This window comes from Haplochromis burtoni, unplaced genomic scaffold (genome assembly GCF_018398535.1).
Source record: "Haplochromis burtoni strain Fernald_Lab_line unplaced genomic scaffold, NCSU_Asbu1 Contig_26, whole genome shotgun sequence".
Taxonomy (NCBI): Eukaryota; Metazoa; Chordata; class Actinopteri; order Cichliformes; family Cichlidae; genus Haplochromis; species Haplochromis burtoni.
Window position 1 is genome coordinate 1,665,396 of NW_024582387.1, and position 14,456 is coordinate 1,679,851.

Genomic DNA, 14,456 nt, shown 5'->3' on the forward strand with positions numbered 1-14,456 from the left:
GAGAAACGCTGTTGTAGCCACATGAAGGGGTGTGGAAGAGGCAAGTGCGCAGCCACTCAGGGCAGACGGGCACTGGAGCAAAATTCATCCCTACTTAACATGTCAATCAGGATTAATGCCCTTACAAACCTCCTATTTAGGTTCATCCAGTTCCTTTCACTAGTGGAAGTTCCGAACCAGGGCAGAGGCGGTAATATATAAGGCAGGACAGGACAGGACAGAACAGGAACGCAACACCAAAGCACAGAGTAGCGCGCACTACGGAGCGTCGCCTGGACTTGTGTTTCACGTTTGTACTCCTCGACGGTAGTTGACAGGCGCAATGACTGATCACTCACTGATTTCGTGAGCGTGATGCATGTAGACTGTCAGAGCTTTTCAAGTCACACAGTTCTGTTTTTAAAAAAAATATCTCTCGCCTGTGGATTAGTTATGCAACAGTGCAGATGATATTGTTTGCATGCGGGTAAAGTTGCAGGAGCTCAGAAGTCGCTGTCTGTGCACTCAGTTCACTGTTGGCGGATATCTGCGGTGCACGTAAACTTGCAGCGTAAACATACTTACAGACTATCCGTGAGCACGTTCCGAAATGGAGCTGAAGAGCGTGTGTCGTATGCTTCTTTTCCCGGTTCAAATCCTCTACTGTATAGTAAGAGCAAGTTTGATGTTGCTGTTGCCAAGCAGACGGAAAGACCTCACCAAGGAGGTGGTATTGATCACTGGTGGAGGACGAGGCATCGGACGACACCTGGCCAAAGAGTTTGCCAAGCATGGGGCCAGAAAGGTAAGTCGATAACTTGTTGCACATACCTTTCCTCCTTCCACTCCTTTCAGATCAGCACATTATTAACAACGAGATTAAATTACTTTCTGAGCAATTTGTTTTGGTCATATATTAAGTTATATTTTCAGCTTTTATCAAAACCACCCCCCCTCATCCCTCACCAGGTAGCCTGGTCAGTCTGGTCTCCCCTGCCCCACGTGTATTGCTGTTTCAATGTTCTATAAAAGCAGGGATCACGACCTCCAAGTAACCTAGTTGTCCAGTAAGACCGGTGACAATTTTTGTTCAGGTATTGCACAACAGCTTGGGTCAACCAGAGGGCAGGTCTGGACAGCATTTATGGCTGCTTGATATGATTGAGTGTGGTACTGAGCTGACATTCATTCTGCTTGGGTCCAGGGTGATTTTTGCGTTTTGCCTTACACAGAAAGTGCATCATCCAAAGATTTAGCTGTAAAAACTATACATTAACCGTGGCTTTACATATGTGGCTGTTTGTTTATTTTAGAGTGCATAAAATTTAACTGAAACTGCTTCAAGTCAATGCAGCTCTGATATTTCTCTATTGTAGCTTCTTGCCATTTTTGAGCAGTCTCCATAAGACTGTAGCGTCTACTAGCATGCCACAACAAAAGACTTCATAATGTTCTTAATAAATAACAGATAAGTTGTTGTTTTCAAGGATAGCATGAGTTCACGAGATATTGTTTTGTGGGGTGTGTTTGCAAAACAATAACAAGGAACACATTCTGTTATCTTTTTTTTTTGTTTCTTTTAACCAATTACAGTAACTAAAATGCATACTTATCATGTAATATATGTGGGTCAAATCTTCCATACTCAAGACACAATGCAATGTAAACAGAAAAAAAAGATTTGTCATTGTTTTATACAGCTGGAAATGAATATTAATGTATAGCAAAATATGTAGGTTACCTGAAAACAACAAGTTTATATTGATGACATGAGTTGGAATAGTCCATATCATGACGCTTAAAGTTGCTTGGTTTACTCCTAAATAAATCACCAAGATAAAATAAATTATAAATTCAAATTTTCATTGGAAATCACCTCATCCATCACAACAATTAACCTTCCATGTCCCACCTCCCTCACTATCCCTCATCCCCTTAACAAGGAGCTTTCTCTTGTTCCTAAAATGCTCTGGTGACTACACACACACACACAGCTTGTCTTCATTGCAGGTCAGGGTAACCTCAGTTCAAAATTTCCAGCTGTGGTTTGTCTACCAATCCTACTGAGTGAACATTACACAGCTGAGTGCCAGATGAGTCGCTGGTGGCCCTGTAGCAGCAATGTATCAATACAGAGTAGCTCTATTTTTGATCACCTCAGATGGGAGTCATCATTACACGTGGAAGAAAATTGTGGTAATTTCTACCCACGTTGAGCAGCCCAGCTGATAGCTTTGGGTTGCAATTATACATACGAGTGACACAGGCGCCACGTCTCAGATGATCTCTTAAGGTGCAATTTCAGCAGCTTGAAAACATTGCTAAAAGCTCAATGAAACACTAACTGCCTCCTTCTGTCTTTCAATGCCATCTCCTTGGGGAACGAGCTAGAAGAAACCAGTGGGTTTTAAAAGCTTCACTTTGCAGCTGCGTAACAATGGATGTCACCATGCTTTTCAGCACCCTTTTGTTGGGCATTATCAAGGTGTGAAGGCTTTGAAAACAACACCTGTGGTAATGTGTATGACAATTACTCCCTGCCTAAAGAGATGCTAAAAGGATAATTGTGAATAGGGCTGACCTCTGCGAACTTACGCTAACTCTTGTTTGAGCCTCTTTGTCAGTAGTAGCCAGAATTACCTTCGCCTCTGCTTAGGTTTTAGTTTTTTCACATTGTAAGGAAGACTAACTTCAATGTCAACGGAGGAAATTAGTCAAGATGAAAAGCTGGAGACCCAGGAGGGGAGCCATGTCTTATTCTGTACTATTAGGGGAGAGCAGCGCCAGCGTGAGGCAAAAAAATAGAAAAAGGCAACCAATAACACAGTGAGGGGTCTTTCATAACAATCCCAGTAAATACTCAGAAAATTAAAATGGTATATTTCTTCAGAGCTCGTTTAATTATTTTGCAGCCTCCCTAAAAGCACCACCAGCTCGGGAGGAAAATGTTTACACGTTTTTTCTTTCCTTTTATATGTGGTTGTTAACATTACTTGGAGATCTCTGCAAAGAAGATGAACCGAAGCAAGTCACTGACAACAGGTTTGTGTGGGTGTGCTTGTGTTGCGCTGGAGGCGGGAAGCACACCACTCCCAGCTGGGTATTGCCCTGCAACTGACCTTGCTGTCTCCGCAGTAATTAGACAGCGGCAGGCGACTGCCTCCTGAACTCCTGCTGCCCCCTCTATGTGCTGCCTCTCTGCTTGCCCATACAATGGGTGTGAAAAGGAGGGCTCATACCCACCCATATATTCAGGCCCGAGTGATAGAGTATCACTGTAATGTAGCTGGAGCTAGTTGGGGATATCTTAAGCTGCATAGAGTGACATCTGCTGTCTACCTTTCAAAGTCTTGTTTTAAGCTTTGCAACATAGATTTGTTTCATTAAAGGGCTTTTACTTACAGCATGTGTTGACATTAGGTCTTGTTAGGCATGCCAAGTAAGAACAATCACCAGTTTATCAACAATAGCGAAGAGGGCTTGTGCAAGGTCAATTAAAAACTGTTTTCTTAACGTTTCTGTCCAGATAGCAATTTGGCCAGTGCTTGTTTGCTCTGAGGATCCTGCATGTTGTGACGGGTGATAAACTTAATGAATTAAATAACATTTTAACAGGAGAGCACAATGTAAGTGCTGACTTTTAATGAGAACTGTCAGCTTTGTTTGCCTGACTCCTATTAAAAGCTTTCAGTTATTTATCAAGACCTGTCTGCCTTCACTGATTACTCAAATGGGCTTGCAAATGATGCAAACAGAAAACCTAATCAAAAGCAATTCAAACCAGGGCCACTCACAGAGGGAGGCAAACCCAGAGTGCTCCAGATCTGATAAAGAAATGAAGCACATAAAAAGCACATTCTAGACTGCAGTCTTTTATGTTTCTAAAAATTTTGGTGTGTTTGGACAGTTTTTGACACATAAATACTTGGAAGAACAGAGCTACATAGCAATTTGGGACTTCTTTTATTTCCAGATTGTGAATATGAAAGTTATTTTACTGTATTTGTTAGTGTGCTATGTTTGGCTCTCAACCAGTGTTGAGTGAATTTTAAATTGGCACAGTGTGAAATTACGCTGTTGCTGGAAGATGACAGGTTTAATTTGTGCAAGAGTTGCACTGTGCAACATGCTTGCATACTTTTGCACTTTTTTTAAACTAAGTCTTAAAATATATTTTGTCATGTTTATTAATTAGATCTCTTAGACTAATCCATCCTGCCTACTAACTAAATGGATGTTTACGCATATTCATTGGTGTAAAACAATGAGAATGACAGGCTGAACCACGAGGTAGCAAACAGACATGCTGTCTTGCGCCCACGCGCAGTCTCTGACTCCGAGATACACAAGATCACTTTCCAGAGGACTTTTTGCTCAAATATTAACCTTGGTCATGGGCGACTAGCCAAATCCCACACTGGCGTCTTCAGCACTTCACACACGCACTGTTTTCAGACTCCCTGACCAGAAATGACAGGGCTCATCTGCCCAACAGGCCATGTAATCTCTTTGAGAATTTGTGTTTGAGAGATGAGGAGGGCTCACCCCCTGATTTCATTACCTTTCCCTGACCCCAAAGACTGACAGATCTAATTGCCCAATCACTAGTCCCCCACCTCTATCCAACCTCATGTTCCCTGCTCAAATGACCAGCCTTCATTTAGTCTCCGGGTGGATGAAGAGACAGTTCATTCACCCACCAACCCCCGAGCCTTTAATCTTGCTTGAAAACTATTTGTTGGAGTGAAATTGCCCTCTCTATTCTCTGAACAAAAAGAACATTGCTATTCAAAAAACTCATTTTCACTATACTGCCAAAAAAAACAAATTGAGTGATTACTGTTTAAAAAAAAAAAAAAAAAATTTTTTTTTTTTTTTTGCTGAATTTTCTACTGATTATACGTGTGTTTGTTTAGAAAATTAACATCTTGTTATTTACCAGGTGATCCTGTGGGGCAGAACAGAAAAGTGCCTCAAAGAGACAGCTGAAGAAATTACCCTCTCTGGAACTGAGTGCCATTACTTCCTGTGTGACGTGGCCAATCGGGAGGAAGTTTACAAACAAGCCAAAGTGGTTAGAGAAAAGGTATGGCAGCTTAGTGTTTTTGAAAAGATAAATCTGCTTGCACAAGAAGAAATATAATTTGCACACAACAGATCGTAAAATATTTCCCTGAGATGCCTCCCCGTCTAGTCTGTATGTATATTTGCTTTGAGCTGCTCTTTCTCCCATCTGGTGTGTATAGATTACACTTCATCTCAAATCTCTAAATATGAGCTTGGAATGTTGACAGCTCTTGTGGAGTACAACTATATCATTTCAGGAAAGCAGACAGCAAATGCTTGACATTTTTGACAGGGTTTTCTCTTCCTATTCTTGCACTTTTTAATCTCAGGTTGGAGATGTTACGATATTGGTGAACAACGCAGCAGTCGTCCATGGCAAGAGTCTGATGGACAGCGATGATGATGCTCTTCTGAAATCCCAACACATCAACACCATGGGGCAGTTCTGGGTAAGATTTGATTACATTGTAGCAGAGCCAGTTTTCCTGCAAATACAGGGAAATATAGGGAAATTCCTCTGAGCTGATTATCCTTATCATTTTTATATTTTGATTATAGCATGGCACCGTATGCAGTAGGCAGCCACAGGCTTGTCAATCATGACTCTTATTATGGCAGGTTAAGTGGGGTATTTCCAAATTGCCTCTCAGCCCCTGAAACATCAGAAGGGTTGTGAAACTCATGGCATTTTTATTTTGAATGGAGATCAAAAGACTATGTCATATGCAGACAGAAATGCAATTATCAACTAAATGGAAATGGAAATTTAATCTGTCGTTACAGTGTGGGCTTGCTTCTCTTGTCTGTTCTTCTTTCTACTCTGAATATATTTCACCTTCTATTTCTACACCCCTCACTGCTTTTTCCTTCATTCTACCTTTCACAGTCTCTTTTTCTTCTTTTTGTCTTAGACAACAAAAGCCTTCCTGCCTCGAATGCTGGAGCTGCAGCACGGCCATGTCGTATGCATTAATTCCATCCTGTCCCAGTCTCCGATCCCTGGGGCCATAGACTACTGCACCTCCAAGGCCTCATCGCTGGCCTTCATGGAGAGCCTGACACTGGGCCTGCTGGACTGTCCTGGTGTCAGCTGTACCACAGTGCTTCCCTTTCACACGAATACAGAGATGTTCCAGGGCATGAGAGTCAGGTGAGAAGACGCAACAAAAGGAAGCGAGGGTGGACCATTCTTACCTCATACCATGGTTCAGAAATATGGGTTATATAGGGTTATCTATCACAAAAAATTTGGTTACAATTGGGAAAAATTAATACCCTAATGCTTTGTTGGATGAGTAAGCCAGAGGGAGCTGGTTTAATAGTGGCTAAACAAGCCACTTTAATGTAATTGGTGAAAACAAAGCAGTGAGTTACAAAAAATATTTCATTTCTTAAATCGGTTACATTTTAAAGTACACAAAAAGCTATCCAAATCTCCTGGTGCCAGAATTATTATGAATACTACTGGAGAAAACGAGCATCATTTTTCCATACATCAGCCCACTAATTTGTGTCTTTTGCCCATTTTGTGTCTTTGGACAACAGTAGATCTGAAGTATCCTAGTCCCTTGAACAAAATCTTATAGGAATTTTAAGTGGAAATGCATCAAGCAAATCCAACACTTAAATTCAGACTGAAATATCTCAATAACCTTTGGATGCACTGCAAACTCTGAACATTGTTATTATTCCCCTACAGGGTTAATCCTACTGACTTTAGAGATTCCATGCCTCTCCCTGTATCACTGGTGTGAGGTTGACATTTGTGGCTCAGAAGGAAATATCTTCACAGCTATTGGATGGATTACTTTGAAAACTATTATTCAAAGTCCAGAAAGGGAAAGATCAAATGAGTATGGTAATCTTCTGACTTTACGTCTAGAGCCAACCAGCTGGTCAGTTTTCACTTGCCCTGTATTTGATCAATGGGCACGGAGTTTTGTACAGATGCTTGTGGTTGCTATAAAATCTATCCTATAGGCTATCAACCTTTTCCCCTGTAATGATCTACGCGTCATAGATCATGATAAAACATTCACACTACTGGATAAATCTAAAGCGAGTATTAAGATACTCTCCTAATCCACCTGATTCATGATTCTTCTGACTTACGGTACCAGAAATGATAGTTTAACATTTTAAAAGGAATTTGTATACTTTGACTAAATCAGCTAATGACTCGATATTTAACAGACGGCTAGTAATTATTTTAGGATTTTAGAGATCACATGAAAACATAGCTGCTTTAAACCTTTTTTTTTTTTAAATAAATGGTGCTGCGTTGCTTCGTATATTTGACATTGAATGTACATCCTGGGTGTATGATTGCATCAGACCTTTCACACTGTTTTGTAATAGTTATTGGGTATGTCAAAAATCCAAAATGTACAGTTTGGCGAGATAAAGTATGGCAGCATAATTTCAAATTCAGCTGCGCTCTGGCATTTGTTATGAACAGCGGTTGCACAGATAAAACTTGAAGCAGATAGAAAATATAATCAAAATTTTCCCAGAGTGTCCCAGAAACAACATCACTTTATCTCAAACTGTCATTTTTATTTTTCCAGGTTTCCCCAGCTCTTTCCACCCCTCAAACCTGAAGTAGTTGCCCAGAGGACTGTTGATGCAGTCAGAACTGACAAGGCTTTCCTCTACCTGCCATGGACAATGCACGCTCTTGTCATTCTCAAAAGGTGAGATTTCATGTGCTATCTTGTTTTTATTGCTGTATTTTCTACTCCACGATTAACATGCTGACACTAGTGTTTTTCGTCTGTCTTTAGCTTCGTGCCACAAGTTGCACTTGAAGAAATCCACAAGTTTTCTGGGACTTACACCTGCATGAACACATTCAAAGGGAGGACATGAACCTGGACTGTGCGCAATATGAGAGCGACCTCAACAGTTCTCGGGTGTGATGAAGGGAATATGGACCTTTACACATGTGAAAGTGGAGCAGGTCCCATGATAGAGTGAAGACAAACACATGCAAGGGTGTCGCTTCTACAGTTACAAGTAATTGATAAACTGCTCGATACACCCTGATCCTATGTATATGTATATAGTATGGAGGACTCACTTTGATCTGAAGCCATGCATAGTTCTATACCAGTAGTTATTCTGGGAGTTTGACACATATTTTGTCGCCTGTTTTTACTTTGTTTTGTTTTGTTTTTTTTTTTGTTTTTTTTTTAATTCTTTTAATATGTCTTTGAATCAAAACAAGGTAATAAAATCGAGTTTTAGAATTGCACTTTCTCCATTTGTACATGATGAAAATAGAAAAAGTGAACACTTGGGCGGTAGACATTGTATTCTATCAGGGTTTTGACTCCCATGGCAGTGCGATAACAGCTTTGATTTATTCCAAGCATGAGATCAGTGACTGTGACAGACGATGTTGTCAAAACATAAAATACACTCATGGGGGCCATGTGGGGCATATTCTTGTTTGTTCTCTGCTGTCAGAAAATGGTACAGGGGGGATAGTGTAAATCTCAATAAACACAATGAACTCAAAACAAGTCAGTCAGGCCCTTCTAATGCCTGCACAATGGGTTTTAATTGCATTCAATGAATGTGAACAGCCAGAAAAAGCTTTATTGTACGTATTGCAGACATTCATTCATCAAGGCTTTAATTATTAAAACAAAATTAAAGTAATTTTTAATTTCATCTTAGCAACATCTTCTGTTGCTAAGATGACGTCAGGTTTGATTTCATTAGCTTGGCTTTTAACCAAGCAATCTGAAGATGTCTGCAGTTGCTGCACATTTGTGTTAGATTATATAAATGTGATTTGAATTACTAAAACCTGAGAGGCTTATATTCCAGGACAAAAATGATGTGACAGTATGGGTGCTCTTTTGTTTTACTGCATTAAACCTCAAAATGTCCCAGTGCTTTAGCACAAAAGAAAGAATTGGAGCTGTGGAAAATTATAATGAATGAGATTTGTCATTGCCAGTGTCTTACAATTACCTTTTGATTGAGGATATTATTTAAGTAGTAAAAACGCATTTCATAAAACTGGAAGGCGCTTACACTGGTGGATGAATTGCTAAACCTTACTCGCTTTGGAACTGAAAATGAACAGCATCCACCGTAAAACTGCAGCTCCCAATTTAACATTTCTGCCAAATAGGGAAGAATTACCTGTTATTCCATCATTGCTAATATAATGTGAATAAAAGCCTGCAGCAGTTTCAAAGGTGAGGAGAGGCCTTAGATTATACATCCCATTTCTGTGCTGATACATTTCTTTCAGCTCTTTTTAGCATTTCAGATTTTTCATGTTGAATAAAACTGTATTTATTCAGAGGACACAGCCATACTTCAGAAGATATCCCAGTTCAAAATAAGTGCATTAATCAGGTTATTTGATATAATAAACTGGCCATTAGCTACATAGAGATTATTTCTGAAGTGGGTAAAGGTCAACCAAACCTAAAGAGAAACAAAACTCAGGTTAAAATACTTTACATGGAAAAAAAGAAAGAGTTTCTAATCTCTTTTACATCTCACATGGCACACTATATCAGACCTTGTTATTTTTTAATGAAATGAGGCAAAGATCTGACCTCACCTAGGCTGATTCACTGAAAGGGATGTAGTAAAACTGAAAATACCATACTCTGCTGCAGTTTTAAACTCAGGTGTTGAGCCTTCTTTAAAAGGATAAACTGCTTTAAGTTGTCTGAACTGTTCACATTTGACTCAGACTCAAACATGAAAACTACTCATCAAGATGAAGGACAGTTTTTATACCTCACTCCCCACTGCAACACAAAAAAAGACAATTAGTTTTAATTGACAAAAAGGTGTTTTTCCTTTTATACATTAGATAAAAGTTTGGTGTTGTCATAAAACGCGCACACCTACATATAGTCTTATCTCTGGATAAGGCCCTGCTGCTTTTATTCTTTTTGTTTGTTACTTGTGGACCATAACTAATCTTCTTAGATCAGAGCAAAGAGCAATGTTCAGTGAAAATCCAACAGAGCGCAAGCTCTTTCATAGGCTGTGCTATTTCCTTCCTTGCTGTGAGGTTAATCATGAAGCCAATGCTTTTTACATAGGACAGAGCATGTGCAGCATGATGAATTCAAATGTGGTGGTTATGAAAGCAGCGAACACTAAAATGACTTACAAGTAAAATTGTGAAACACAGAGAATCCATGCACAAATAACTTTACCATTGCTCCTTTCAGAGCAGAGCGCTAAGCCCTAGCAATGAAAGCATGAAGGGCTACCGACACAAACTCAGAGAAAGAAACCCATATCTGTTAGAGCACAAGTCAAAGCAAGCTCAAAGAACCAAAGGCGACCCCATGAGAGAGGCTGTAAAAGTTGGGATAGTGCCTGGCCTTTTGCTGCTAGACAAGGCTCATAAACATTCATTTGAATCCCAGCGAACCATAAAGGCCCTCCTGAGCACTCACGATAGGGCCGCACATTGTGATCAGTAGGTGACCCACAGTGGGGTTGGGAGGGGGACGGGCACTGCTGAGAATGAACCCGAGCCTCCTTCAAGGGCCTGTTTCTCATTCTCTTAGTGGGCTGTTGCGAAAGCGGGGTGAGAAGAAGAAGCATGTTGGGATGGAACTAGGTCGAGGAGGCATGCAGTGCGTGTATGCTGGAAAAGGAGGACTAAAATGGTTGGAAATCTCTTGGGGCAGGTTCAGAGCAAGGTTAGCCAAATACTGAATAAATCAAATAGGGGCTTGGAAAGCCTTTTCCCTGCTGAAAGCGCTCAGCCCCAGGGTGACTGACCAAGCGCAGGTGGAGGCAGAAGTTTGGTCACATGGGAAGAAACCCGAAACTGTAGCTGTCCCAGCTGTGACCACATTCCCAGGTGTCTTTTCTGGACATTTGATTTGATTTGAGATTGTACTGTAGTCACTTTTTTCTTTGTTCTTCAAGTGTGTTCAATTTGAATACTGTGCAGTGAACAGTACTGCATAAACCTAATTGCTGACCGCAATTAGGTTTATACAAGGCTATCCTGTTATAACCTCACCGAAACTTCACTTTTGAACGCCCCTAAACTTCCCTCTTCCATACTTTTAAAGTAAGCAACAAACCTGAGAATCTTTTCCTTTACTCAGTCCAAGCATTTGTAATCCCAACACAGGGGCTTGGAGAGCCAGCCTCCAATGATCCATTAAATATATTATAGGCGCCCGGATCTGGAGTCCATTTGGCTTGTTGTGCAGTGATGCTGAACGCATGTAAAACCTCAGCCAGTGTAGGATTGTGTCGTTATTCACATCACATACACTTATGGATTCTGTGACTCTGAGTTTCCTGGCAGAGGGTTCACTGTGACTTTGAGGCTTAATATGACTCTGCTGCGTTTGATAAATGTGTTTCCAAAACACATCAGATCCATTCTTACTTCACATTTATTTGATATCTCTAAAATATAGAAAATGTTTGTGTAGTGCCATGCCTCAAATAAATCACAATTTCTGTCATTTTAAAGCCAACTTAACCATAAAAGCTAGAAATATCTCCCGAGTTTGTAGCAAGATACTCAACACAAGTGTTATCAGACATGAGCACAGTGGACTATTACCTGTAATAAACTCCATAAGACTGTGTACTTTGTGGGCACAGCCCAAAGTGAAGCCAAATGAGGCTGGAGCCAGGGGCAGCAAAACGGAAGTGGAGTTCAGCGAGGCGTTATTTGTTACAACACCTTATCCCCTTCTCTGAACAACGCTGTTAGTCCTCTCGCCAGTTTGTTGCGAGGTTCATCCATCACAGGGTAGGTAGTATGATAAAAAGGCTCAGCCCTAACCCACAGCAAGGGGCCAGCCGCGACGCCTCAGTTGACCTGTCAGACTGTAAGAGTTATTATACACTGTGGTGTTAAAGGTTAAAGGGAGCAGCAACCTCAGAGGGTGTCAGTCCTTAAAAACACAGAGAGACAAACAGAGCGCTGAAGATAAATGTAGGAAATTAGTGGCAATCCATGAGCAAATAAATATAATGTGCATGACATTAAACTCAGGGGGACTTGTTAAGTTCCAGCAGTGCTTGAGTGTTTCTGTCCAATTGATTCATATAGGAAGTCACAGGCAGCAATAAAAACACAGACAATGATAGATACTTTTGAAGCAAATAACTTTTATAAACAAAATTACCAACTTGATTAATGCTGCCCTGAAATATTCAATCACTTTGGCGACAGCGGGCTATTTAAAGAATGTGGTTTTTACAAGTATATGGCTCATATGAATTAGAGGGTGTGGTTCTACAACACAAGGTCAAACTCTTGGTAGTTGGGGCATAACTCACAGTAAGTTGTATTCATCACTGGCTGCCAGCCATATCTACACAGCCGTTCCTCTACAGCCTGCAGAGAAACAGATTATCTGCATGAGGATCTTTGTTAGGAAAACGTTTTGGAGCTACACAGAAAGCTTTGTCTCTGCTATCACCTGTGTTTGGGGGCAAAGCAGCAAAGTTGTGTAGTCATTCTACCATTTCTACTTTTTTTTTATCCTGCTTTCTTCATCTTTCTGCTGTCAGTAAAGTCTGTGTGAGACCCTAAACAGAAATTTCTGAAATTTAGTACACTGACCAGGCCCAGCAACCATATTCTTTTCATCAAATTTCATGTCTGTGCATTGAAAACCCAAGTCCCACCAGTAAGTTTTTAAGAAAAAGCGAAAAGCTTATTAAAAAGTCAAAATTTTTTGTCATGTCTTTGCAAAACATTGCACAAATAATCTTCAGACCAAGCCCCATAAAAGTTGTCCTGTGCATTTTGACCCATTTATACAGTAAATCTTTCACAAAAAAGAAACTAAGTAATATTTTTGCAATAAAGTTGATGCTTGAATTGGGAGCTGATTTTGAGGAAGGAGAAATAAAACAGTTCAACAAGATAAGCAGAGGTTATATGAGCTATATATACATAGTGCATCACCATAAACTTCATACAGCACAGTTAGCTTTAAATCTCCAGTGTATCAAGTGTCAGTGAGCAGTCGGTACCTAAAATAATCTCTCTTGTTTTCCTCTTGTCCTGTCTTTCCCCATCACTGATTGAAGTTATCTTCCATTCTCTTCTGCAGCTGTACCTTTAGCTAACACAGATACTCTATATGAAAAACTGCACAAAAACACTTTGTGGTTTACGCGCTGTTAGAAATGTCGCATTTGAAATTGCCTGCTACTTAAAAACCCAACCTTTTTACCCTCTATGCTCTCTCTACTCTACTAGACAGGTGCTGAAGTACCACAATTCCAACTTATGGATGGACAATCTGCACAATCTGGATTGCTCGGTACTGTAAATGCTGCAAAAATGATACATTTTTGCCAATTTTATCTCAATAACCACTTGTGATGGATAAGCCAATGAGACTATCTTTGTTTTTGTTCCTTTGATTAATGGTCAGATCTGTTTGATATTAATAACTCTGCCTGACAGGATCAGATCAAGTTGCCATGGCAACTGTGTCCAGGTGATCTAATAACCTCCTTTTTGTTTCTTATGGCTATATTTATTTAAGGTTTCTTTCTGTTACTTTAAATTTCATATTAGGTCTAAAACCAGCTGACAGTGGCGCAGTTTTAGTCAGGTTAGCAGCGGCACGAACATGCCCCATCGTTTTTTCTGGTTTTACTATGGCAGTTTGCAATTTTTAAACTCGCATATGGTGTGTGGAAATTTTCTTGTTAAGCCTACCAAAGATTTCCGAAAGCCAACAAGTGTCAGTTTAAGTTCAGATCTTCCTGCGACAGTAAGAAAAAGAAATCCCTCTAGGTCATTCACCTACACTGTGAAACCAGGAGCACTGTGTTTCACATGTGGTTTCCAGTGTTCTGCTTTTGAACGCTGACAGTTAACAGGGAGAAAGTGGGAGGTAAGAGTTGAGGGACAAACAAAGCAAAGTAAAGCCTCCTTTTCACTGCGAGCAGAAGGCAAACACTCACAGGGGAAGGGTGTGGGAGGGTGAAACACAGTTCACATTGCGCTGATGGGCTCAGGATATTTATAAAGCCCACTAGGCATCACGTCAGGAGAGCTCTGCTGAAAAATGTTGTTCCCAGATGGACCACTTCAGCCAGATTTATTTGTTACAGAGCAGCTTCCTCATGGATTACGCAACAGTGTCGCACAAGAGTAAACTCTCTGGCTTGATGTCTGTTGCCTGCCTTCCTCAAGGTGACTCAAATGTGGGTCATATGGAGGACAACATTCTCTCAGTGCCCTCATCTGAAGAATGAACCAGATATCAAAAGGGTGTGCAAACTGTTAAACACGCTCATGACAAAGTAAGACATGAGATATGCTGGCCCCAGACTTTTACGTAAAGAGACATCCATAAAACTGACAGGAACAAAACAAAAGATTATATTTTGAAGCATATTTCCTGGATTATGTAAAATAACTA

General features: G+C 40.4%; 1 protein-coding gene across 1 annotated transcript; it reads left to right on the top strand.

The window, feature by feature from the left end:
- The first annotated feature begins 104 nt into the window (after window positions 1-104).
- On the top strand, window positions 105-8,567 carry dhrs3b (dehydrogenase/reductase (SDR family) member 3b). The gene is made up of 6 exons (XM_005917859.3): window positions 105-784; window positions 4,922-5,065; window positions 5,376-5,495; window positions 5,958-6,196; window positions 7,614-7,739; window positions 7,830-8,567. The coding sequence occupies exons 1-6, from the start codon at window positions 590-592 to the stop codon at window positions 7,912-7,914; spliced, it is 909 nt and encodes a 302-aa protein (XP_005917921.1). The 5' UTR covers window positions 105-589; the 3' UTR covers window positions 7,915-8,567.
- Window positions 8,568-14,456: the final 5,889 nt, after the last annotated feature.